Consider the following 26,901-nt stretch of genomic DNA (forward strand, 5'->3'; position numbering starts at 1 on the left):
ACCCTAAAATTTGGGTGCCCACTGGAAGGGCAGATTGATCTTTTCATATCACAAAATGTGTCAGGAAAAAAATATTGTGTTCTCATTTTGAGTGAAAATGGATTGAAGCTTCTGCATTTCCTGTATCCAACAGCCAGTTTTGGGGGCTGTTGAACTATGAATTCATTTTTTTATTTTGCCTTCTTTCATCGCAACTAAAAGAAAAGTCTGCTGTTCTTTGGATGTCAGCTGTAATACTCTATAGCCTTGAGGAAATTGAGTATTACTTGTCTGCATCATCCATGTCTACATTCAGTCTTATCTCTTTTGAATGCTATTTCATAATACAGGAGAAAGTGAGCTTGTAATATATCTAGGTAGAACTATTTTTTGCTGTTCTCAGGTGTGCAGTCATATTTGTTAAAGCAAATTCCTTGCTGCATTGTGAAAAACCATACAACAGTGTGCTGAGGCTGCAAGTTAGTTTATGACAGCAAATTTGCAACCACAGCACACTGATGCTATTGGGGCGGGGGAGAGTGGCATCGCTTGATAGCAAAAGAGACTTAAATCCCTGTGGAAATATGTTACAGCTAATCTGTGTTCTTTTCACCAATTTAAAATGCCAAGCTATGGAGCGATATAAGAAAATGGTAGGAAATCCTACAAAAATAAAATTAGTTCCTGTCAGGTACTTGCAAATGTTAAAAACAAAAAGGTATCCTCTTAAAGACAGCTTTATTCTAATATAAGCTTTTGAAGTCTGTCATTCCGATGCAAAATTCAAGTATTCACAACAGTTTCAGAGACACAGATCGTAGGTAGCTGTGAGATCTTAGATGGCCCTCATGAATGGCATGAGTGTGTGTGGCTGTAACGGTCGACGACCTTGTGTTAAACACTTTTGAGATTTGCATAGGAATGTTACATATTGCATTTCATGATTGCTCAATTCCACCGTTCACACTCGGAGAGCGAAGAGTCAGGTGCAACAAGACCGTTGTTGCTGTTGTCTGCACCAGAGTAACACAGCTACTCCCTGTGCTACTAGTAGAGCGCTGAACCCCGTTCCCCACCCCTCCTCAACAAAACGCATCCTGCCTAAATGATAACAGAAACGCACACCAGGCCGTGTACCATAGACTCTGCTCTGTCCTTCGCAGGCACTGATTGACAGCCCCCTTCCTGCTTTCCCGCAGAAGCTCCTGCACTGCGGCCAATCACTCCACCTCGCACAACCTTCGTTGTCTGTGGACTCCTGATTGGCTGCTGCTTAAGCCTATCAAAAACCGTTCTCTAGCTCTGCTTGTCTCGCCCTACCCACCCGCTCGCGCCACAAACGGAAAGTAGGCTTCGCCGGCGGCGACTATCTGGGAGCCCCGCCCACTCCCTTGTCTCTTCCCCGCTATTGGCCGTGCCAGCGGTCTGCGCAGCAGAAGACCCTGTCAATCACGCAGAAAGGTTTTCCTCGTTGGGCCACAGGCGGCTACCTGTGGATTTGACGATGGACGCGGTCGCTCTTTTCTGATCTGGCTGGTACAGGCGAACGAGGGATGGCGCCTCGAAGCGTGGAGGAGGAAGACGACCGCGTCAGCGGGGCTGAGCTCGTCGCGGAGGCCCTAAAGACGCAAGTGAGTGTGACCCTTGAACTCAGCAGCTGCCGGAAATGTTGGTTTGACCTCCCTACGGAGAGCGGGGAGGGTCAGTTCGTTTCAAAAGTGCACGGGAAGGACCGGGAGAGGGTATCCATTCGTGTCTCTCCGAGATATAGAGGCTAGTGCCGTTTATTGCCCAGCCCCCTTCATCACCAGGTTGTCAGCAGAGCCTCAGAGGAGGTTGCTTTCGAAAGGAGTGCTTTCGTCTTTTTTTTAATAAATTTTATTAATTTTTATAACACAAAACAAACAAATACAATAAAATTAATATATATATAAAATACAAAAAAGAAAATACAAAAGAGTATCTTTATATACTAATTATTACATTTGCGATTACTAAATTATAAAAGCCAAAAAGATACCCCTTCATCCTCCACCCACCTTAAAAAAGTGATCCTTCACCCGACTTCCAAAGAAGTGTCTAAACAGTTTTTATAATGAAATACTTATTAGCAATATAATATAAAAATATTAAAACTAGTTTCTATAACTCGCTTAGTAATATAGTAAAATCCATTTTTGCCAGTTTATCCCAATACGAGGCGGCCTTTAGCCATGTTTTTTTAAATTCTTCCATGTCTTTTCCATGTAGGAATTCCGTTAGTTTGGCCATCCTCATTGGCCAATCCATAATTTCTCTCTCCAGTCAGCAATTGAAGGTTTATTTACTTGCTTCCAAACTTTAGCTATCACAATTCTTGCTGCAGCAAAACTATATTGGCAAATAACTCTGTCATTATTACTCATATTTTTGGTGGAATTCCCAATAAACAAAATACCGGCTTCCTTTTTACTGTACCATTAATCAAGTTATTAGTTTCCCTAAGTACTTTTTTCCAAAAACTTATAATTTTTTTACATAACCACCATATGTGCATATATGTACCTCTTTAGGAGTGCTTTCGTCTTGATGTCTGGGGCTTACCATATTAAGAGCTGCAATCTCCAGCTGGGCTCCAACCAAACTTTCCACTCCCACAAACGCGTACCTGAATTGTTGCTTAGAGTCGTAGGATCCACACCTTACAGGTAGCAGCAGGAGGAAGTTATGCTTCTCTCTGGATAAGGATGGTCCTAGAACTACTGAAGAAAAGCTGGGAATGGCTTCACAGTATTTCAGAACACTTTGCGGATAAGATTGTACACACTTAATTATTGTCTGCAGATGTTCTGCAATGCCTGTGGACTATTTGCATTTAAAAGAGGATCAGTTTGAACATGCCTGATGTTGTGTAACATCTCCCTGCAATATCTATGACCATCTTCAGGGCGTAAGTGCCATACAGTGGCCCTGGTTCTGATTACAGAATATCATGTGTGCTTCGCATGTTGCGCCTGAAGGCACCTTGGATTTGCAGGAAACTTGTATAATGTAATATATACATGGTGTTTTTAAGGTGTGTTGCTGGGAAATGACAAGATAGCAACCATTTACAGGAATGTGTACACAAACTAGGAGAAGAAAAAAGCATACACACTAACAAGTTCCTTTTTAAAAAGTTGGTAAATGCCTTCTGTGTAGGGAGTTTGTAATGTGTAGAGCAGTCCTTCTTTGGGGGGGGGTCCTCTCAATTTTAAACCTTTCATGGTTGCAAAATAAATTGCTGCTACCTTACAGATGATCTGTGTTTCCTCCAAATTTAAGTTATAATCTGCTTCTTTGCCTCTGCATAGTTGCTAAGAGTAGTGAGCATGGTCATGTGAAAGCACCTCAGTTTAGAAATTGATTAGGAATGAAAAGTGAAATAAGTTGTTCAGGAAAACAGGCATAAGGAAAAACTTGAAAAGAAAATTAACCAGTTCTTCTCAGAGGGAAATTCTTTTAAAAAGTTGAATGCAACTATGATATGACCTTATATATGATACACCCCTCTCCCCATGAATCCAAAATGAGAAACTTAAAAAAAAATATTTCCACTTAACGTTGACTTGGGCCTATAGAAAAACATTTTTTAAAGCACTGAAGAACTAAGACTATCGTATTAACATCCATTTACATGCCTAGGAAGAGAATATGTCTTTCCCTCTGAATTGCTGTAGGAGCAGGATTGTTGGTAGCAATGAAAGCAGAAAATCAACTCATTGTGCAATAAACTCCACTGCTGTAAAACAAACAGATTTCTGAATATCATGCTGGAAATACTTTAAACAAAATAGCTTCTGATCAGATGTAAGTCTCCAGAGTCTCAAACCTTGACATAAGGATCACTTTGAACTTCATTTTAGCAAGAGTTGTTGAAGCACTTATGAGTATCGTTAAAGCAGACAAGGTTGCAGATTACAAGCAAAGGTATGGTTTTCTTGCAATATTAGCGTTTCCTAATCATTAACTAAACTAGATTCCCGTTTTTTCACCCTTATCATTATTTTGTAAATAATTGCCACACCACTCCATCATAACTGATCCATTAGTGTGACCTTCAATCTAAGGAAAAAACTCTTTTAGAAAGACAGTTAATTAGTTAATCATTATATGTGATGTTTCAGCAGAATATATTCCCTTTGATCAGTGTTTACGGCTTTATCCTCAAGGTGTCTGTTGTGGGGAGGGAAGGGAAGGCGATTGTAAGCCAGTTTGAGACTCCTTAAAGCCACTTTGAGACTCCAAAATGTCATCCTATGTATTTTTAACTTCCAGTATCAAGGTTGGGGTAGAAGCTGAGTATCATACAGTCCCAAAGGCTTGAGTTCTTTCCCCTGAAAGAACACATCAATCAATCAAATTTATTCATGTTGTGGTCACAGACTTTAACAATCTAACTACACCCTAAAAAAATTCAACCCACAGCATGTATTGATCCTAAATCACAATAACATCTACTACTACAAATTGAAATAAAACAACAAAGACTCCCCCCCGCCATTAAAATCATTTGCCAGCATATTGAGGACCGTGCCAAGCCACTGAATTACCTATATCAGGCCTATTAAAACTTTTCCTTAGTTTAAATGCTGTAATGAAAAAGGAGGCCACTCTCTGTGTAATAGATAAATTTACATCAGCCAGCAAGAATCTTACTCCCGCTTCTTCTGAGACCAGCACCTGTGGTATGCACTAGATCAGACTAGGTCGTATCGTGGTGTACAAGGCACAGTGGAAAAGAACATATCTTCTACCTGGTCAGCAGAACAGGGGCAAAACTGTTGACCATATGGAATACTACCACATCTATCTTGAAGATATGCACATTTATGTACGGGACTGGAGTGGGGTGCATGGTACGACACATTGTAATATATAATTAAGAATGTGTTGATTTAGTGAAAATATTTATATGCCCACCTCTCTTCCAGGCATCCCAGGACCCAAGGTGGGTAAGCAAATCCAGAACATTTGTAGAACAGCTGTTTCCTTGCTCTTCCCCAAAAGCAGAAATGTAGTTGAGCTAAGCTTGGATCATGGCTAGGTAGTTGCATAGTAGGGTGGAAGCTTGATAGAACACTCTTGCATGAAATGGAGTCTTTAACAGGGTCTCTCTGACAGATGACTGTTGGGGAATGTGATTTATAAAAATTAAAACCACACTGTAAAGGTGAATATGCCAGCTTTGTAGATTGGGTTGTTAGCAGTTTAGTGTGCTTTTAGTTTAGTTATCTATAGTTGTCCTTGGAAAAACCAACATTGTAAAAATAAATATCAAGCTTTGGCTAGTGTTTAAGACTTATTGTATTGAAGGTAAATTATTTGTAGAAATAATTCTGTTGGGTTTTTTCCTTTCAGAATGTTGAGTATATCTTTGGTATTGTTGGTGTTCCCATAACCGAAGTAGCAGTTGCTGCTCAAGCAAGTGGAATAAAATATGTTGGAATGCGCAATGAACAAGCTGTAAGTAGCTTTGGCAATGCTGGTTGTGTTTTATGTTGTTCTTTCATTAAGTGTTCTGTGTTGAAACTTCATTTTACATGCTGATGATGTGACCTCCCTTGCAGATCAAATGGCCTGATTTTGATTCCTTTTCCTACACATTTTCCCCCTCCGCACTTCCTAAAATTCTTTCTGGGAGTTACAGCACAGGAGTTGGTTATTTTCTGGGAATTGGCAGCAGCTATATCGACTCATGCAGTTGGTTCAAGCTGGCAGCCTCTGAAACAGCTTACGGGGTGCCACTGTCTCAAGCTAAGGAATGCGTTCACAACCTGTTGGTGCCTGTTCTCTTCCCAAAGGCCCCCAAAGCATCTTCCTATACTGCCAGCTTAAATAAGCAAGACTGACTTGTATTAATAACCTGCAGATCAACTGAAGTTTTGCATGAGCAAGGGCCCAGGCTTGATTTCCAGTCAAAGCAACTTTAGTGTCAAGGCTGCAGATGAGCAGAGTTGCAATCTACTTCCTTGCTTTCCCTGAAAGAGCAGATTCCATAGCTTGGGTTGTGATAAGATCTGTGTCTGCAGATAGGTGCCCAGGCCTCCCCTGTAGAGTGCATGCTCATGGCACCTTAGCACTAGTAGAAGCTTTTGCTTGAGAGACAAGAGCTCGCTATGGTTATCTGTGCTCCAATCACATCCCAGTTCAATTCCTGCAATGTATTTTGGCAGCCCCGTGTAATGAATGATGGATACTAGTTACCATGATGTTCAGCTGGTGTTGAAAGGATTTTCCTGGTTGCTCCTTTTCTCCTGGGCATAATTCAGAATGCTGGCTTTAAAGTCCTAAACAACCATGGACTAGAGTGCTGAAAGAACCACTTGCTTCCATGAGATGGGACTTTTTTTTTAATATAAATTTTTTATTAAGTTTTGTAACATACAAAAAAGAAATGGGACTTTTTAACATGGTACCCATGAGCACTGTGCACCTTCCTATGCTTTTCTTGGTGCCCACCAAGCATTTCATGAAGTGGGAGGGCCATTGTAAGGCTGGGCTTGTTATTCCTTCAAATTACAGGGTTTTCTATGTCTGTGATAACAGGCCGCCACTGGAGGAGCCAGGAGGACTGGTAAGCTTTCTTTAGTCAGTGTGTGGTTCCATTCCCACTTCAGGCTTGCTTTCTTCCCAGGAAGTTCAAGGAGGGAGATATTCCATTTGGCTGCACCTCCTGTAGCAGCCATTTTGGGGTGACACCATCCTCTCTCAAAATTCCAAACGTGCCCACAGGCTCACAAAGTTTGGGAACCCCTGACCTAAGGTCTTTTGGGAGGGCCCTGCTCTGTGTGCCTTTTCTGTCAGAGTTGAGGAGCTGGCCAGCTGAGACAGAACTCATCCTGTGGTGGTATCCCAATTATGAAACTCCCTTTCTACAGGTGCATACCTAGAGCCTAGCCTCTCTAGTTTGAAACTAGTCCAAACTTTTTTGTTGTTGTTCAGGCAGAGTTTTGGCTAATGTGGCAGACTGGAGCTATTCCCCTGGGCTTTATCTATTAAATATTGTGCTGAATGTTTTTTGAATTTGTTTCAAACTATGTGTTTATTTAGAAGCTGCCCTGGAAACCTTTGGTGGGTTAGAAATTGTTTTTAAAATTAAAAATCAGGTTTACATAGGTGATCAGTGTGATTCAGTCTAGCTTTAATCCCCTTTTTTGCCATCATGTCACAGCCAACTTATGGTAACCCCTCATGGGGTTTTCAAGGCAAGAGATGAACAGAGGTGGTTTGTCATTGCCTGCCTCTGCATAGCAACACTGGACTTTCTTGGTGGTCTCCCATCTAAGTACTAGCCAGGGCTGACTCTGCTTAGCTTTTGAGATCTAATGAGATTGGGCTAGCCTGGGCTATGGCCAAACTACATGATAGTGATTTGTGTGTAATTGAAGTTGCTTTCTGCAGTCTAGAGTGGAAGTTGGGGATTTTCCTCTTCTAGTGGTTTTTCTGCTAAAATGCCATCTCCCCAAGCTCCTTTTCTTCTCATGATGGAAAAGGATGTTGCATGTCATTTGACTGTAAAGATTTTTAAGAGGAGGAGGATGGTTTACTAATATTTTGGTTTTCAAAGGAATGAAATCCTTGCATTGCTTGAGAGAACTATAATTACAGTACTTGCATTTGAATCTGAGAACTTGGCCCATATTAATGAAGATCTAGTCAATTTACATTTGGAAAAATGTAAATTGCAAGTTAGTTATTTTGTGGCAGTGTTGGGAGGGACTAGTAAGAAACGAGGGAACTTAATGAACAGGAATTGACTATAGTTTTTCACCATTTTTTGGTATGATTTAATGTCATATCTGGGATTTTTATTCAACAGCAAAAGTATACATAAAAATATGTACATATCCCTTCCGCTTTTAAAATCAAAGGCAGCCCTGACAGCGTCACATAATTTGAAGGGAAAGCATTGCTCTTGTACCTGCACCATTTTGCTCGCTCTTTAAGCCTGCCACTCATTTTGACAAAGTGTTGTTGCCATGACACCCTGCTTGTGAGGTACAAAGAGCCTTGCTAATGAAGGACCCACTCAAAATATATTTCTGAAGCATTTGTATATTGTTGGAAGGGAGATGAATAAGAAAAAGAAGGGGAAACACATGTGACGTTATATCACCTTCTAATTCCTGTATGGTATTCTTCTTCCCTCCTTTGTACGTCAAAGATATTCCATAAAAACTACATGTTCACCTACCATTTTGAGTATAAATAGCTTTGTGGTTTTGCTCCCACACTTAGTTCCTTGTTGACTATTCACTTTTGTGCTCTCTGCATTTACCGGCATTAGCAATTTAACCATTCCTGCTCTTGCCCTTGTGTTCCCCCAGCCCTGTTTCATGCTTGGCAATAAAATGTTCAGAAGGCAGGTATCCTTTCTATAAATTGGGGAGGGAAGCAGCATTTCTCTATTAGCTTTACCTAGGAGGAAGATACAAACTAAGTACTTCAGTATGCTTTAAACAAGTAGGAAGGTCGATAGTTTGGGAATCCCACTCTACCCTTCAAATGCTTTCCCTCTGTTCTCTCAGGGTCTTGTGCGGGCCAACTTCTTCTCCCCTCTTTAAATGATGCCCAGCATTTTTCAGTGTTTTGGCCCTTCTGGATCATACTCAGTCCTTCCCTACCTGTTTTGATTAATGGGCAAAGTCCGGGTTTTGGATAAGAATCCATCCTCCAAACAGGTAGAAAGCTATAGAGATCTTGTTTTTTGAGTGGCCCTGTTGTACAGATTTCATCATCCACACAAGAGCCAGCCAGTTTACTTAGATATAGTAATGTTTTAGGTGGTCTTATGAGTTGCTAAACTTTTATACAATGTCTGCATTCTCTCTTACAGCCCATTCCTGAGGTTGGGGGCCGAATGGGCTTAGGTGGCGTGACACCTATGCCGGCATCCGTGCCACTTGCGCCGTCTGAACTGTCATGGATGCCAGCGTTGAGGCACTTATGCCATCCCCTCTGGACTGCGGTGGTAGTGCAGCCCTTGGACACTGGCTCAGCCTCCCGGGAGGCGTTCTTGGAGGGTGGATCTGCCGTGAGGCAGCCTCCTAACCCCTTTCAGCCTGGGAACGCTGCCTAAAGCTACGGCTGTGCTGCACCACCTTTTTGTTGGTGCAGCATTGCTGTTCTCTATGGGGTTTTCCCCCATTTTCTGAGTTTTTGTAAAAAAATAGCCCTTTTCCCCTCCTACAGCAACCGTGAAACCTCATTGGGGACATTGCTGCAGCGCCATGGCCATGCTGTCCCTGGTGGTGGCAGCTCGCAGGAATGGGCTGTTAGAGACCCAGTGTGGTGACCTTATTAGAGTGCTGGAAGTCCACATGCAGACGTTCTAACAGGATTTAATCTCTGAGGTAAACAACAGAGTTGAAAAGAACAGATAATGAGGTAGTGACAAATGGTACTTCAGCCCATTGTTTTTGCTTGGAACAACTTTGTCCATCTGTCCCTAGAAGGGAAAATACTGTGTGCTAATTATACAACAAGAGGCCCGTGGAGCAGAGTGATACGCTGCAGTACTGCAGTCCAAGCTGTGCTCACGACCTGAGTTCGATCCCGACGGAAGTTGGTTTCAGGTAGCCGGCTCAAGGTTGACTCAGCCTTCCATCCTTCCGAGGTCGGTAAAATGAGGACCCAACTTGCTGGGGGTAAAGGGAAGATGACTGGGGAAGGCACTGGCAAACCACCCCGTAAACAAAATCTGCCTCGTAAACGTCGGGATGTGACGTCACCCCATGGGTCAGGAATGACCCAGTGCTTGCACAGGGGACCTTTACCTTTTTAATGATACAACAGGAGAATCAAAATACTGGAGAGTGAATACTTAAGGGTTACATGCGATAAAATAACAAAGCTTTAATACATTACATAGTAAAAAAGAAATTCCATTTAAACCAAATGGGTTTTGGCCAATAGGCCTTCCTCAGTTTTACAAATTGTTAAAATACATACCATAAAGTAAAATTATTTAAAATACAGCATTACTGACCAAGTTCTAAAACACACCCAAAAAGTAGAGCCAATTTAGATAATCCCCTTCCGTTACTGTAATAGATTAGGACCAAGAATAATTTTTCTGATAGCTGTTATACCTGGTCCAAATATTTCAGTGAGCGAGGTCAGAGTGAATCATAGCCCTGTGGTGTGTATATCAACATTGAGGAAGCAAGATAAAACACATATCTTTTCTCATTGATGCCACCTGCTGGTGTATGGCAAAATACTCACACAAATAATCCCCAGAACAGAGTTATGTGTTGGCAAAATGCAGACAAGTTTGCATTCTTGCTCAATAGTTTAAACTTTACATTTTACAGATAGGAGCCATATCCTTAGCATCTGCTTCTGAAAAGGGTGACCTGCTTTCAGAGGGAAGATTTCTGCTGTACTCTGTGATAGTCGTTTTGGGTTTTCTGGGCATCCCCACTCATCTTTTTCAGAAAGATAACGCAGACCCAGCTGTGTTGATAATCAGCTTCCATAATTTCTGAGCGCCAAAGTCCCAGTTTTTCCTCTGTTCAGCTTTGGCAGGTTAGAGCTCAAACTCGGAGTCGGTACTACCTACCATCCATAAGATAGGTGTGCAAACTGATGTTGTACAGTTGTGATTACAGCTGCAATCCCATTCTTACCTTTAAATCTTTTTGTGTTTTGTCCTTAATAGGCTTCCTATGCTGCCTCTGCTGTTGGGTACCTGACAGGCAGGTGAGATGCATGTTTGTGTTTGTCATCAGACGTGGAAGCCTGCTGAGTTCCAAAGGCAGTCCAAGTTTCCTTTTATTTTATCAGACCGCGGCTTCTGAAGCTCTGTTGTAGTCTCCTTCCAGAATTTACTCTTTGCATGTTTTTTGGAGTTGTACATCAACATTACTGATAACAGTGCAATACATTATGAACTGAAGACCATACACTTGCACATGTAGAGACAGATGGCAGACATATTCTACAGTGTACAGTGCCCTCTTTGCCGAGTTTCCTCATTACGTGCAGTAACCGTTGCTCCATATCTGTATTAGACGAAACAGTCTCTTTTTAATTGTTTGAGCCTATTTAATTGTAAACAAGGGAATGGCTTTTGAAAGTCTTTGTTTTCTGTCCTGGCCAAAGCAAACATCATTGTGTAGAAAAACAAACGTCCATTCGTTATCAATAATAAGGCTTGCACATATCAATTTATATGTGGTGTTATGACTGGAGGAATACTGAGGAAAAAGTACGCCTGTGTTTTCAGCAAAGACCTCTCATTCCTTCTTTGTTGTTTTTTTCTCCTCTCATTTTCACTTTACACATCCTTCTCTTCTGAGTGCTGGACTGCACTGGGCATTTCTCTAATACAAGGATGCTCACGGGGCTTTTGCTCTGCTCTGTTCCAAGCATAATCTAGCCATGATAGCGCCTTAAAACAGTCTTTATTCATGTCAATGCACAGAAGGCTGGGTGGCCACAGTATGGTTAGACCAGATGAAGTCAAAATTTTAAAATGTGCCGGTAAAAGATGGTGAGAGAGTGAAAGATGGGAGAGGCAGTAGGGATGAAAAGGGCTTTAGATGAGTAGTCGTGATCCAAGGAGTGCTTATTCATGATACAAAAAAAGAGGTACTTTCAGCAAGTCACCATAGTGATTGCTATAACATTTGATGCAGAGTTGCGTGTCTTCAGTTCATAAAAAAGAAATTGTAACTCCTACATGAAGGTTTGTCATGTTTCCAGCTGCTTGTGTTTCTCTTCCGATCACTGTGGTATTCACAGAGGGAATGTGCAGATTTTGTGTCTTTTGTTGAAGTAGCCTTACGAGCTACAGTGGAAGAGAGTATATATGGACTCAGCCATAGATAGAACCCAATAAGGTCCAGAATCCAATAAGGTCCAGGTCACCCATGATGTGTTGACACTATGCTGCATCATGAGAATGTTTTCCGGGTACAGTGGGATATTCTTAACTAGAGGAAGAGATTCTGGTTACAAATTTCAAAGTAATCCTGTTGACATAACACTGCACAACCATGTCTCCACGTGATGCATTTGGATTTGTGAGTTTGTTCTTGTGTGTTTTTATATACTTTCTTCCCTCTAGGCCTGGTGTATGCCTTGTTGTTTCTGGCCCTGGTCTTGTACATGCTCTAGCTGGAATGGCAAATGCAAACATGAATTGCTGGTAATACACCTTTTGTTCTTTTTGTTAGTGATTCTGAGTATTAACCTACTATTACAATAAGATGTTGTGCTTCTTTAGTGTGTAATGACATTGATTAAGAGAATATAGTGTCCTAATTTTTTTACTTTTCTTTTTTTAACTTTCAGCTACCTTTTTATTTCCAGATTTTTTCTGTTTAGGCAGGTAACCCTTTGGGGTAGGTAGAATACAAGTAACATATAGTGACTCCAGACTTCAGGCATAACTCACTGTTAATTGCTGTGCAGCAAAAGACCTCTGCACATCAGGAAACAAACTGCCAGCCTCAGCTACATTTTTCACTTAATCAGTATAATCGCTCCCTAACTTGTTTTGAAAAATCACTGATAGCACCCCCATTATCCTTCAAATGTGGGGTCTGTCAAAAACATGAAGTTCTTGCTTGGTAGTTACCATATCATCTAGATGTGTGCTGACTCTATCTTAAAGAAGAAGGCAAAAACCCCTAATTTTTTGGGGAGGGGGAGACACCAACTCTGGTCTAAAGCATGACTCTTAAATAATACTAATGGGTAAACAAAATGGCTCACTACACTTTTATAAGAACTGTGTAGTTTCTACTCCTGCAAAATCAGTGGAAACTTGCAAGGGTAAAATCATTATGTTCTTGGTGAGCCTCAGAATGGCAGTGGCCTTGACTCAAAGGCAGTAATACCCATTGCGCAGTTGGGTGGTATCATCAGTTTTGACTGGACCAATCATTGTTTTGGGATTCAAACGCCTCTCTCTCCAAAGATGGGATCGGTGTTCTCAAAACTGACTATGCTGGCCAATGTAGACCGTCAGCATGGATCCCATCATGTGTATTCCTGATTATTAGATACAAGGGGGCTTTACTTTGAGCTGTGCCGTTTGCATCTGTCCATGTGTTGCTCTTTCAGGGTCAGAGCAAATATGTATTGATTCTGCATTTTATAGAAATAATATATATGTTTTCAGGCCTTTGATTGTCATTGGAGGTTCCTCTGACAGAAATCAGGAAACCATGGGAGCTTTCCAAGAATTTCCACAGGTGTGCAGTTACGTCATGTTTTCCATAAAAGTACTGGGTAAATACTGTAGGATATATTTTGTTCATTAAAATTGGGCACAACCTTCCCATTGACACTTTCATGTCCTTATACTTGTGTATCTGTAGACTTATAGCCAAGCCTGTCTCAAAAGTAGTGCTAGCCTGTCCTAGCATGAGCTGCTTGGGCCAAGTAGCAAAATTTTTACATTCAAGCCTTTGACAATATCTCAGTGATCTTTTGTGTGTCAAAAGACTGGTCTACAATAACCTTCTTGTGGAGCTTTTCTTGGAGGTGCTGCATCTCCTTTTGGGCCTCCCCCCACAATGGCTGACATTGTCACCTTTTGTTTTGTGGATTCCCCCCCCCCCCAGCTTAATAACAACCATGGAAAGGCAGCCCAGGTGTTATAAGCTTGCATTTAGTGAGGCTTGGAGAAATGAACACTTTAATTGTCAGTCATAGAGAATGGCTCTATGTGGCTTCATATTTTTCTTTTTTGCTGTCAAATCACATTTGACTTATGGTGACCCTTGGTGGGGTTTTCAAGGCAAGAGACATTCAGAGTGGTTTGCCATTGCCTGCCTCTGCGTCATGACCCTAGTATTCCTTGGAGGTCTCCCATCCAAACACTTGCTAGGGTCGACCCTGCTTAGCTTCTGAGATCTGACGAGATCAGGCTAGCCTGGGCTATCCAGGTTAGGGCAGTGGTTTCATATACTCATCATTATTATTACTTTTTCACTTCATATTCTCTTATTGTAATAATTAAGACAGTCTAGTATGGTAGACCAGTGTTTTTTCCCTGTACACATTCATATATGATATGCATGGATTGCTGAATGAATCTTCAATATAGGTAGACCTTGCAATTACCACATGAACTGTCCTTTAGAATCTGGTGAATGGCATGTCTTACAATGCAATCCTATGCAGAGTCCTGTCCCATATCATCAACAGGCTTAGACCAGAGTGACTCTGTTTAGGATTGTATTGTTAGATAAGAAGTATTGTTAGATAGAAATCCCTATTTATATTTTTATTCTTTGATTCATACTAGTAATGATTACTAGATTTTAGCACTGAAAAACAAAATTTGCATATAGGCATGCATCTTAATACATTGCTGTAAAGTTAAAATGACCCAGCTGAGGCGATCGTACTTTGGTCACATTATGAGAAGACAAGAGTCACCAAAAAGACACTAATGCTAGTAAAAGTTGAAGGTGGTAGGAAAAGAGGAAGACCCAGCATGAGATGGATTGACTTAATCAAGGGAGCACGACTCTCAGTTTGCAAGACCTGAGCAAGGCTATTAATTCATAGGGTCGCTATAAGTCATAAGTGACTTGACAGCCCTTAACACCCACACGCGTGCATGCACACACAATATGAAAGAAATAATTGGTTTCATTCTAAAAATGAATCTTGTGTTGGCCTAAGGGATAATATTTCAAATGAAGGTTTCAAAGAAGCATACGATTACATGAAATGTTTTTGTAAAGTTACTTTATGTTAGTGTAAAGAAAATAAAAACAATGTTGTTTTATGTTAGGTTTGTTTCCTTGGTTCTAGGTTGAAACTTGTAGGTTATACAGCAAATTTTCTGCTAGACCAAGCAGCCTAGAAGCAATTCCTGCTGTAATCGAGAAGGTATGACATAGTTTAGAGAAGGCATTGAGCTGGTGGTATAGTTATGAAAAGCCATTGCAGTTACAGATGGCTGTAAGTTAAATATAGTAGTGTTTCAGTTCTACAAACCTCTAGGTAATGGGTCAGATCCAGCAGTAAGTTTCTGTAAGGAAAAAGGGGGGCACTTTTACCTCTGTTTTCTTAACACTGTACCTGCCTCCCATTCACTCCTTACACTGTTCTTTCACATCCCCTGTCCCCCAAGAGCAGTATTTTGGTGAGTGCTTCAAGCTGCAGTGGAATTGGGGAAAGTGAGAAAGTCCTGTCCACTGGTAGAAATCCCTTCCAACAGCCGAAACTGTCACTGAATAGAACCCGATACCATGCTCATTGTATGTTTGTCAGATTTTAGAAACAGCAAACTTTAATTACTGCAGTGCACTTCTGTTATTTCTTTCCCATTAATCTAGGCTGTCCGAAGTAGTATCTATGGTCGTCCAGGTGCCTGTTATGTTGACATACCCGGAGATTTTGTAAATCTGCAGGTGAATAAGAGCTCAGTCAGGTGAGTGCTAATTAGAAATAATAAGTACTAATAGTAATATTAATAAGGGGTTGGTACCTTGGAATCTGAATGTCGTGGTTCCTGATTTTCACTGTGTTTGATGGTAGAACTCCCCAAATTGAACAAAACATAAAGTATTCCACAAAAAAAGCCACTGTCCTCAGCATGATTTGCCTGAGATTTAATCACCACCAGGGAGGTGTCTGTCCAGGTGGGTTCTAATGTATTGCTTACATTGGTGTCGGAGCCTTCCTTTGGCACAAAGGGACTGACTTTCTCTGGGTGAAGAGGCCTCTTCCACTGGAGCAAGTCTCCTTGTGGTGGAGGAGGACTCTGCAGCTAATGGAAGGAATTCATTGGATCCAACCCATTGCTAAAATGAGACATTTCATACTATGGATTCTAATATGTTTTGTTCTTCTCACAGGGACACACACATTACCATTAGAAAAATGGTAATGGATTTTTGTGTGTGTGTTTGAGATCTGTGGGACAAAATGTTAACTCAAGAAACAGGCCCCCAAAACCTTGTGTGCCTAGGCACTTTCATGTGTAGGCCAGGGCTTTCTGGATTTCTCCCTCCAGCTGCTGTTCTGTGTGCTGCACTACAGGAACATTCTAGGTTTTCCAGTGCAGCTTTTAGTAAGGTGGACAAGAGCCTCCACTGGGAAGTGGAGTTGACTTGGAGCATATGCAAAGCCTTTCTGGGCCCCCCCTTTTAAAGTTCTCCAGCTTTGTGTTTCTGGATGAAGAATCGTAAGCAAAAATAATCATAGGATTCCTTATGTCAAAATGAAACAAGAAAATTCTGGAAAATTGTTTTGAACTAATTGGAGCACACACACATGTTTAGAATAACTAGAGTTTCTTCTAGAAGCAGATCATTTTTTCGTTAGGGAGTTTTCTGCTTTGGGGCGTGGTTTTTATTTTTTTAGAAGTGTGGTATGTGTACGTTGGTAGAACACTTTGTTCATTATAATAACCTGAAGCAATACTCAAAACAGAGAGAGAAAAGGCAAATTTAAAGCAAGTGATTATTACATTGCTTATCTTGTTTCCCTTGAGAAGAGCATAAATATTTTAATTCTACCTTCCAGGTATGTAGAATGCTGTCAAGCGCCTCCCATCAGCATGGCTGAAGAGTCGGTTGTTTCAAAGGCAGTTTCATTTATTGCACATTCCAGAAAACCACTTCTCATTATCGGGAAAGGTAGTCGTCTTTGAACTGTGTAACTAACTATAATATATAGTGATGAGAATGTTTTCTTTCCATTGTCTTCTTGTTTATTCCACAAAGTAAGTTTTTTCTGACGTTTGGAACTAAAACCTTTTTTGGACTGGTTTGGGGATATCTCAAAAGTATACATCAATATATTTTAAAATTTACCCAAGTTTGGATTTTTAAATTATAAAGTAAAGGTCAATTGCAAATGGGTCTACTGAGGAGGAGGGGTAGAGCCCTGCTTGTACCTACAGCATATATAGTTAAATTTGTGGTATCTGGTTTTCTTTTTTAAAAAAATGTTGATCTTACTTGTCTATGAAACTGTTTTTTTCCTGACTGTGATTGTAATTTTCTCTTTATATGTCTTGGGTTATTCAAAAGTACAAGGTTGACCCTTGCAGTATAAGATTTATATGATCATTTTCCTTGGCTCTTTAATGGAGAGGGCAGATTGACAGTCATTGCAGACTCCTGCCAGAGTGGCTCGTTGAAAGGGAACTTACGGTTGTTGAAACATAGTCTTTTGTGGTGGTGGGTATTTTTCCCCCCTTAGGTGCTGCTTATGCACATGCTGAAAACAGCATCCGAAGGTTGGTGGACCAATGTGGGCTTCCATTTTTGCCTACACCGATGGGGAAGGGAGTTGTTCCTGACAACCATCCATGCTGTGTAGCTGCTGCCAGATCTAGGTAAAAACATAAGGTGCTTTATGAATTTATTTATTTATAGTTTACCTTTTTGACTGAGACTCAAGGCAGAATACACCATATTATGTGTAAGACCCATAATAAGCAATATAATAGGGCTGAGATTGCAGAAATCTGAACAGAGCATATGTATTAAACATGACATGTTGACCAAGCAGTAGATTGTATTATGTAAGTAGAAATATTGTGACTGCATACAGCAACAGATAACACATACCATGTGTGTGTTAAGTGCCGTCAAGTTGCTTCTGACTCATGGCGACCCTATGAATCAATGTCCTCCAAAATGCCCTATCCTTGACAGCCTGGCTCAGATCTTGCAAATTGAGGGCTGTGGCTTCCTTTATTGAGTCAAAACACATACCATACACAGTAATAAAGTCCACAGACCCATTCCCTTCCTTAAAACACTTCCTGAACCATTATGTTGTAATATAGCCCTATCATCTTTATAAAAATGCTTTCTTAAACAGTTCTATCTTACATCATGTGTGGGAGCCTCCCTCACCTCCTTGGGCAGGGTATTGCACAGGGTGGGGGCCACTACAGAGAGCCAAATTGTTGTGGGAGAGGCAGTCCTGCAGATATGAGGGTCCAGGGCCATGAAGGGCTTTATGTGTGATGGCCAGTACCTTTAATTGATCCTGGTAGCTTATGGGCAGCCAACAGAGTGACTGTAGCAGGGCTATAATAGGCGTGCTCCATCTAGCTCCTGAAAATAGTTTAAAGAGACAAGCCATAAAGCAGTCCAGGTCTAATTTGTTGACATATTAAAGTTAGTGTTGTCCAACAGGTGTTGTTTAGTCCATTATCATTACAGCTCCAGGTGTGTCTCTCCCTCTCCTGTAGTGGTTAAGTTTATCTAATGGCAGTGTGAAAAAGGCCGAGCCGGGCCTCAGGGTGTGGCCCCCAGACTAAGAGCCACAGGGCGAGAGCTCTTATTCTCCCGCCCTGCACCTGTCCTATTTTCCTACCAATACAGATACATAAAATGACCTACAAAGCTTGGACAACATCTTAAACCAAAGGGATTACAGTTTTTTTAAAATGAGACAAGAATGGGGACTGTAATGAGCCTGTGAGGCTACTGGAAGACTGGGGCCACAATGTTTGGAAAAGTCTTCTCCCTGGCCCTGAAATGCAGCCTTTAATTTACTTTCTGCACAAATTCCTATGCTGATTTTTATCTAAGATCATGGTTAATGTTCACCTTGGCTGGATGCCACATATTTTTAGTAACTTTTGGATTGCTGGCATTATGTTGGAGGGGTATATCATGTGGAAAGTCCCCTTGTCAGCTCTGCTTCTCACTGGTGTCTGGAAAGTCCCCTTGTCAGCTCTGCTTCTCACTGGTGTCTGGTGTGGACTAGAATTGTAACAGTCAAACCCCCCCCCCCCCCCAAAAAGTGGCTTGATTCTAGGAGGAAATAAATGGTAGTTTACAGCTAAAGTAATATAAGAGAGTTGATAAGCAGCTTTCCCAGGGTAAATTTCAGTCACTCTGGGCAAAAAGAGCATGTTTCTAACACTGATGTGTGAAAATAAGGGCTGGATCCAACAGTACTCTTTCATTCACAGAAGGGCACCTTTTGGATCATCCAACCCAATTGTTTCCTTGATGTTTTTTGAACCATTAGGGCCTTGCAATTTGCTGATGTAATAATATTGCTTGGTGCCAGGCTGAACTGGATGCTACATTTTGGACTTCCACCAAGATTTCGGCCAGATGTAAAAATTATCCAGGTATTGATGGAACATAATTCAAACTGAATCACTTTCTAGGGTTCAGAAACGTGTGGTATACCCTTGAGCAACAGATGAGTCTGTGACTGAAAATTATTCTGTCTGTTGTATTTTGATGTCACAAGTTTATGCCACCCTTCCTCCAAGGAGCTGAGGAGGGCTTGGTCTTCTTGCCAATTTTACTGGTACCTCAGGTCAGATTGAGACACATTAACTGGCCCAAGTAACTCAGGGAAACCGTGGCTAATCAGGGTTTTCTCTCATTGAGCTCCATTCCTAGTTCAGCACACTGGTTCTTAGAAAAAATTCTTAAAATTTCAAGTGAGGACAATCTTGCTTTTGCTCTGACTCCTGAATGTTGAGGTTCAACAAGAGATGATGGATGTTGTCCTTGGCCCCTGATCCAGAGAACCAGAGTGAAGAAGTGGCGTAGTTACTGAACTGAAACAGTGGAGTGTGTGTATATGTCCCTGAGCTCTTTAAAAGAAGAGCAGATATAAACGTAGTTTTTACTGTTCTGAAAGCATCTGTGTGGTTACTTCCAACAGAGAGAATGCCCCACTGAACCTGTAATTCTTGCTTGTAGTGGCATGTGAAGAGGGGAACTTTAAAAATCAGCTGCCAGAGTGCCCTGGTCCCTCTTTAATACACCTTGTTCTGAGGAATGTGAAGGTAAATCCTTAGTTCTAAGAGAGAAGTCTACAGAAGAGAGCAGAACATTCTCTTGGTGCCCATGTGGTCGTCTGACACAGGGTGCTTTCTGGTGATGCAAGACTCTTCATTTTGCATCATCAGATGGCACCGTGTGCTGAAAAAACAGATAGGTGCTGACAGCATGAAATGGAAGAATCCAGCCCACCGCACTGTGATTTCCTTTGCCGTTGACCACACCTGAGCTGCTACCCTTTTATGCAGCTGCCTTTTTTTCTTTTACACAATAGGTGGACATATGTGCAGAAGAGTTGGGAAATAACGTGAGACCTGCAGCAGCCTTATTGGGTGACATAAAAGCAGTGACTGAGCAGGTAACTTAAGCATCGTCTTATGTAGACTCCTTCGTCTGGTGGGTTTAAGGGGGTTACAGACAGTGGAGGGTTTTGCTTCAGGCAGAGCTTCCCCCCCCCCCCCAGCAGATTGTCAGTTGATATCTGTCGGCAAAACATGCGCCGATATATTGGGATGTTTAAGAGCAGGCAAACCACCTATCTAGGCCATACAATACTGAGGTATTGTATAGTTGCGTGATTTAATCACCATCAATTCAAGGGAGCCACACTTTTCGCTCTCAACTGCCAAATCCTGTGCCATTGCAATTAAAATTTGCAAAAATAGAATGGAAAAAATTACTAAACCGGGCTATACTTTTAGAAATATTAAGTTAAGTTAAATCTTGTAATTTGTTTTAATATCCTACATTTTAACATCATTAGTCTTTTATCTAATTTTGTAATTTATACTAGTTTTACAGTTTTATTAAGTCAGATAATTTCATGTATTAACCTTTGGCTGGTTGAACAGACCGTATCAATAAATATACATCAATTCAAGGGAGAAAAAGGCTTGCAAAAATATTTCTGTGCTTTCAGCTTGTGGAACACCTGAACAGAAAGCTTTGGAAGTGCCCTTCTGGTACAGAGTGGTGGACAGAACTACGGGCAAAAATGAAAAGCAATGAGGAGACATCCAAGGTACTAATGGTAGATTTGGATTCTTTCAGAAAATTCATGCAGCTGTGAACAAAGTTCTGTTGTTTTTTTCTTTCGTTCACCCGTACTTATAGTAGGGTTGTTGCCTCTAGCCTGTTTTTCTGCAGACATCAGTGTGTGTCATTGTCATGCTTTTGCAGTACTTACCTTTTATAGGACCTGTTAGAGAAACAGACGTTAAATATATTTATTTTTGCAACAAGGCACTGTCCCTGCAAAAGCACCTGCCCATGAATTACTACACAGTATTCCACCACATCAGGGAACTTTTGCCAAAGGACTGCATTTTGGTTAGCGAGGGAGCAAACACAATGGACATCGGGCGCACGATGCTTCCAAACTATCATCCTCGCCACAGGTAATTATTGGCCTTGTTCTGTTTTTAGTGTTGTGTCTAGGTTTCTTTTCCCTCCCCCCACATGCCTGGAAAGCCCATTGAATAATATTTAAGTGTTATCTGCAAGGTTTGACAATCTTGTGTAGTAACTGGGTTCATCTAAAGCTTTCTCCTCCCCCACCCCTCCCCTAATACAAAACAGAATTAAAGCTTTATCTGGCAGTCTTGGGGAATGGGGATTGTAGTTTAACCAAATGTACCAAACATTCACACACATTGATTGAAACTCTGCTGAAAAGTGGCTTCTGCTTAAGCTTTTCTTTTCCCCTCTTTGGGCAGGAGTCAGCTTGAGGAGAAGGATATTTTCATATGCTAAGGCATATGTGATGTATTTGGAATCGAAAATTCCAGATCACATTTGCTGGTGATTGTAGGACACAACTATGCACATAGAGGAGCAAGACTGCACTTACTGACCCCACCAAAATGCTCATGCATTCATCTGAACCTGCAACCTCCCCTACTTACATACAAGTGTATAGAAGTAGTTTTGACGACATAATAAGGAAAGCAAAAACAAAAAAGTAAGCATTCCCAGAGGAACCCAGAGTGCATGTGCTTGTAGGCACATAGGGCTTGCTGCAGATGTTCAGCTGAACACACAGGTTTTGTGGGACAGAGCCAATAGATGTGTACCCCCACACACACACACTCACCTTCATTCAAACTGTATTTAATTTTTCACATAAACTTGTGTGGCCGTTCAACTCTGCAAACAGTTCATTTCCATTACAGGGACTCTGAGCCTGCAACATATTTGAATCACTTTTAGACATGTCTAGTTTTGAATTATGATTGTTTTGGACCACTCACACCAATTGCTGGGTGAAGGATCACGTTCATTGTGAATTGCTGGGTGAAATAAAACTGACTGTTATATCAGTGCCTGTAGCTTAAGCTGACAAATAGTGAAAAAGTGTAAATTCAGGATATAGTACTCTTAAAAATTGGTATGGTGGGTCCCTTATTAACTCTGTGCTGGCAACCCATCCACATGTCGACTCAGCACATGGAACGAGAGAGCAGGCACGAGCATGCCAGCCATGCTCCCCACCTCTGAAAATGCTGAGTCATGTACATGGTGCAAATATGCAGAGGAAGTTTGCCCACGCGCACACACACACCCTCCTGTGATCAGCAACACTGCTTTCCAAATGTTGCTGATCACGAGGAGAGGACACCTGTGTGAGCATTTCCTCTGCGTGTTTGCACCGTGTGAACAATTCAACGATCATGTGGAAGTGGGGCCTAGGGTCTGCACAGCAAGTCAACACCTGGGTGGACCATCTGCGCGGGGCTAGCATCTTACCTGATGTCAGCGTCTTTTTAACTGTCTTAGATGTTGAAATGTAGGTACCAATCGAAACACTTCTGACCTGATTCTGGGAAGAACTAAAGAATTATTACATATTAAATCTGCTTTGCTGTTTACGGTTGAACCTTAACAAAATGGTCTCTGCCTTTTCCAAGGCAATGCAATATTCCCATTGTACCGTTGCAAGATTTTTAAAATTAGAGCTGTAGGAACCTGTAGGAATTGGGTGCAACTCATATTTGTAAGGATACAAATCACTTTTCTTTGCTATATACTTGGGAGAGGTGTATTTTGTATTGATTAAATGTAGCAGACCTGGGGTGCTATTATTTTCATGCATTATGTGCTTCTGAACATGGTATTACTAAGCATTTTATTCCAAAATTTGCTTGAAAGCTGCAGTTATCAGAGCATTGATCTAGCTGTTGAATAATCTGGCTTCTTGTTCATTTTTCTGTTGTCAAATATAGAATATATTTCATGAACCTTTGTTAGCAGTCCTAAGAGCCTATGAAACTGCCGAAGTTATATGCATTCTTTTATTTTCCTTGTAGTACAAATCTCAGCGGACACACAATAATTGTACCGGATTCTCTAGCAACTCATTCCAAATAATTACCATTGTAAATTCCAGTAGTTCAACTCCGGAAAAAATATTTGTTATTAACAAATTACTATAAAAGAGCCTTCTTCTGACTACCAATCAATCCAGCCTACGTTCACATTCAATAAACCTTTACAGAACTCCACGTTTAAATGGGACCAATCTATAAATGCACACTATGTTCGGAAGACATCCAATACCTCTTTTTAATAAGACAGGGTGAACTGAGAACTATTGCATGAGAAATCGAGTAATAAGTCAGAAAAGAGACAATGAGTTTCCTTTCTCTCTTGTAGACTTGATGCTGGCACCTTTGGGACTATGGGAGTTGGACTGGGTTTCACAATAGCAGCTTCCATGGTTACTAAAGACCATAATCCCGAGCAGCGAGTGGTCTGCATAGAAGGAGACAGTGCCTTTGGATTCTCTGGGATGGAGGTGGAGACTATATGCAGGTAAAATCTTGGGCCACCTCAGCTCTTAAAAATATTAATAGCATACCTGGTAGCCGGTGTTGCTGCCACACGGAAGTGCTGGAAGTTGCCGTGTTTCTCCAAAACATGAAATGGTTCTTTGTTTCTCGTTGTGTATAACTGCAGGTATAACTTGCCAGTCATTATAATCATAGTCAACAACAATGGAATATACGGAGGCTTGGATGCCCAGACTTGGAAGGAGATAATGGAGCTTGGAGAACCTGCTACGAGGTGGGTAGTTATGTGCAGCACTCGGTCAGCTTTTGACGTTTTTAATGTTTCAGACTTGAAATTGTTTCTTTGAAAATATTGTGTGTGTTAAGTGCCGTCAAGTCGTTTCCAACTCATGGCGACCCTATGAATCAAAGTCCTCCAAAATGTCCTATCTTTGACAGCCTTTCTCAGGTCTTGCAAATTGAGGGCTGTGGCTTCCTTTATTGAGTCAATCCATCTCTTGTTGGGTCTTCCTCTTTTCCTGCTGCCCTCAACTTTTCCTAGCATGGCTGTCTTTTCCAGTGACTTGTCTTCTCATAATGTGACCAAAATATGATAGCCTCAGTTTAGTAATTGAAAACATTAAACAGTACATAGAATTAAAAAATTTCCATGACACTCCCACCTATTTCATAGAACGGGGTCCACAACTTGGCACGCCATGGAGGCCACGGTGCCCACTGACACCTTTTCCTGGCGCCCACTAAGTGTTCTTAAAAAGCGGGAGGGGCCCAAGTGGGGCTTTTGCCCAGCAGGGTTGACTGTGCAGATTTTTGGCAGTAGCTCCCACCACAGCACAAAGATCTTACCTTTAGTCATGCAGTGAAGCTGCTTGTGTGCAAGAAAATATTTGTCAACAAGTTCATTTTATAAGGCATCCTTTTGAACAGAGTGTTTGCCTGAAATGTTGAAGAGTTATTGTTAGAGTTCTGAATGACCTCACTTCCTGACATTTTGCGTCTGGCTAATTTCAGTGTCCCTCCAATGTCTCTGCTGCCAAATGCTCATTATGAGCAGGTAGCGTCTGCCTTTGGTGGTAAAGGATACTTCGTCCAAACTCCAGAAGAACTGCAAGCAGCCCTGAGAAGTTGCCTAGCAGAAAAGCATATCCCTTCCCTCATTAACGTAATGATCGACCCACGGTCAGACAGGAAGGAGCAAGTAAGTCTGTCCAGTTTCTTTCTCGGCCTGAAATGTAAGTAAAGAGCCATATATGTTAAACAGAACATCATTAAAAGCCATATATGTTTGGATAGCTGTCCTTAGTCTTAAATTAAAAGGTAAAGGTAGTCCCCTGTGCAAGCACCAGGTCATTACTGGTGACATCACATTGCAACATAGACTAGGCAGACTATGTTTACGGGGTGGTTTTCCATTGCTTTCCCCAGTCATCTACCCTTTACCCCCAGCAAGCTGGGTACTCACTTGACCAACCTTGGAAGGATGAAAGAAATAAAAGAGAGAAAAGAAACGAGCAGGCAGCTGGACTTTACTTGGATGTTGCCAGCAAATAATCTCTCTTGTCACTTACCAGAACAACGCAGATGGATTCTGCCCATCTAAGATGGTAGACCAGGCCTCCATAACAAACAAACAAGGAGGGATGTGAAAATAATTTTTTTCTCATCAGCACTGAATGCCCCTGAGGAGAAAATGCAGAGCAGATGTGCAAAAACACGTCCGGCAGTCCACCAGGTTTCCCAGCCTCGGAAGGATGAGTCAACCTTGAGCCGGCTACCTGAAACTGACTTCCGTTGGGATTAAACTCAGGTTGTGAGCAGAGCTTGGACTGCAGTACTGCAGCTTACCACTCTGTGCCACGGGGCTCCTTAGTCTTAAGATACAATATTTAAAATTGGAGCCAATGTGGAGTAGCTATCCCAGCCGTAGTTTACTTTCAACAGTCTTCATTAATTCTGTTACCAATAATATGGAAGAGCACATTTTGTTTATGCGTGCTTGAATAACAGTGTATTCATAGAGGCTGAGTTTGGGTTTTATCTCCCCCCCACTTCCAGGATTTTCACTGGCTGACGCGATCCAACTTGTAGTGGAAGATGTGGACATCCTAGGCAAAAATTGTCTGTATAAACTGAGCAGAACTTTGAAACTACACTACAGCTGCAATTGTTTATATGGATAACAAGATCCTTATCTAATTGCTAGTTCTCCGTGATCAAGTATTGGTAACGCAGTCTGGTAATGCAGTCATACATTCTGTCGCACTCAGGGGTGACCAGACAAGGGGCAAACTGTATCCGACTCCCTCCCTCTTTGCCACCGTTACCCATTCACGCCGTCACAGCATCATCCATTGGGTCTTCTGACCCAGCTCTTAAAACTAAGGCTGGTAGCTGCCCTAGTGCTGAACTGTATGTCTGTTCCTGGTAAGAGAATGCTGCATAGCACTGTGGTGGCTACACAAGTCTGCTAGAAGACAGTATGGACACTAGCCAACACTCATAGTGCTGGGATGGAAACATAACAGCATGATGTTGCCTTATAAAAAGGACCAAAATATGAAAGTAAGGAATAAATTTGTGTGATTCTAAAAGAACTCCAGCTGAGATGTAACAAAACCTGCCCCTGTTTTTAAGTATTGTGACTTCCACTGGCTTTGATACAGGTATAGATGAAACCCATAGATAACATAAAATTATAATTCTGTGGGGTTATTTTCCATGTAGGCCACAGTTTTAGATAATCTGAATAAGATTATATGGAGAAGCATCCATGTTCCTAAATCCAGATGTGTTCTGATGCTTTGCTTGCTGGTTTGTTTTGTGTAATCTTAGTTGAGTTGTGCCCTTTTTGAACACAAAACTAAGTACTTTTGGGGTGTGCGCATATGGAGGGAAGGATAAAGTTCTCGCTTGGCTTCCTTGCTCTTTGAAACAAATTGGACTTTGAAACAAATAGGTTGTAGATGTGAGATATGACTTCAGTTTGAGCATTTTATAAGCACCGGGTTTTCCCCGACTACATTCTTTCTCTCGTCCTCTATTGTTATGGTAGTCCTGTTAAGTCATAGTGCTACGAGGCTTTCTTACAGATATCTCCATAAGTTTGAAAATAAATTCAGAAGTTTTCAGAACAGTAGAAACCTACCAACTTTGAATGTATGAATTTTTGGCACATTTACACTTGGGCAGAAAAGCGCAATGAGTTAATGATCCTAGGAAGCTGCTAATCCTCTTTCCAAAAACGTGGCTACTATTCATTTTTTAAGAGAAAATTGTGCTCAGTGCCATTTGTGTTCACCAGAGGGCACCCTTCATTTATGGTTCTGTGACTTTTTAAAACTGTGTATTGAGTAAAGGTCCTTTTTTAAAAA

General features: G+C 41.4%; 1 protein-coding gene across 1 annotated transcript; it reads left to right on the forward strand.

Annotated features, from left to right (window-relative positions):
• Positions 1-1,525: 1,525 nt before the first annotated feature.
• HACL1 (2-hydroxyacyl-CoA lyase 1) lies at positions 1,526-25,627 on the forward strand. The gene is made up of 17 exons (XM_056857434.1): positions 1,526-1,610; positions 5,359-5,463; positions 10,664-10,704; positions 12,074-12,154; positions 13,133-13,205; positions 14,779-14,856; positions 15,306-15,400; positions 16,498-16,610; positions 17,179-17,314; positions 18,970-19,075; positions 20,017-20,100; positions 20,662-20,763; positions 20,985-21,139; positions 23,394-23,552; positions 23,697-23,804; positions 24,542-24,728; positions 25,586-25,627. Exons 1-17 carry the CDS (start codon positions 1,533-1,535, stop codon positions 25,616-25,618), a joined length of 1,734 nt encoding a protein of 577 aa, XP_056713412.1. The 5' UTR covers positions 1,526-1,532; the 3' UTR covers positions 25,619-25,627.
• The last annotated feature ends 1,274 nt before the right edge of the window (positions 25,628-26,901 follow it).

This window comes from Euleptes europaea, chromosome 11 (genome assembly GCF_029931775.1).
Source record: "Euleptes europaea isolate rEulEur1 chromosome 11, rEulEur1.hap1, whole genome shotgun sequence".
NCBI classification, from domain to species: domain Eukaryota; kingdom Metazoa; phylum Chordata; class Lepidosauria; order Squamata; family Sphaerodactylidae; genus Euleptes; species Euleptes europaea.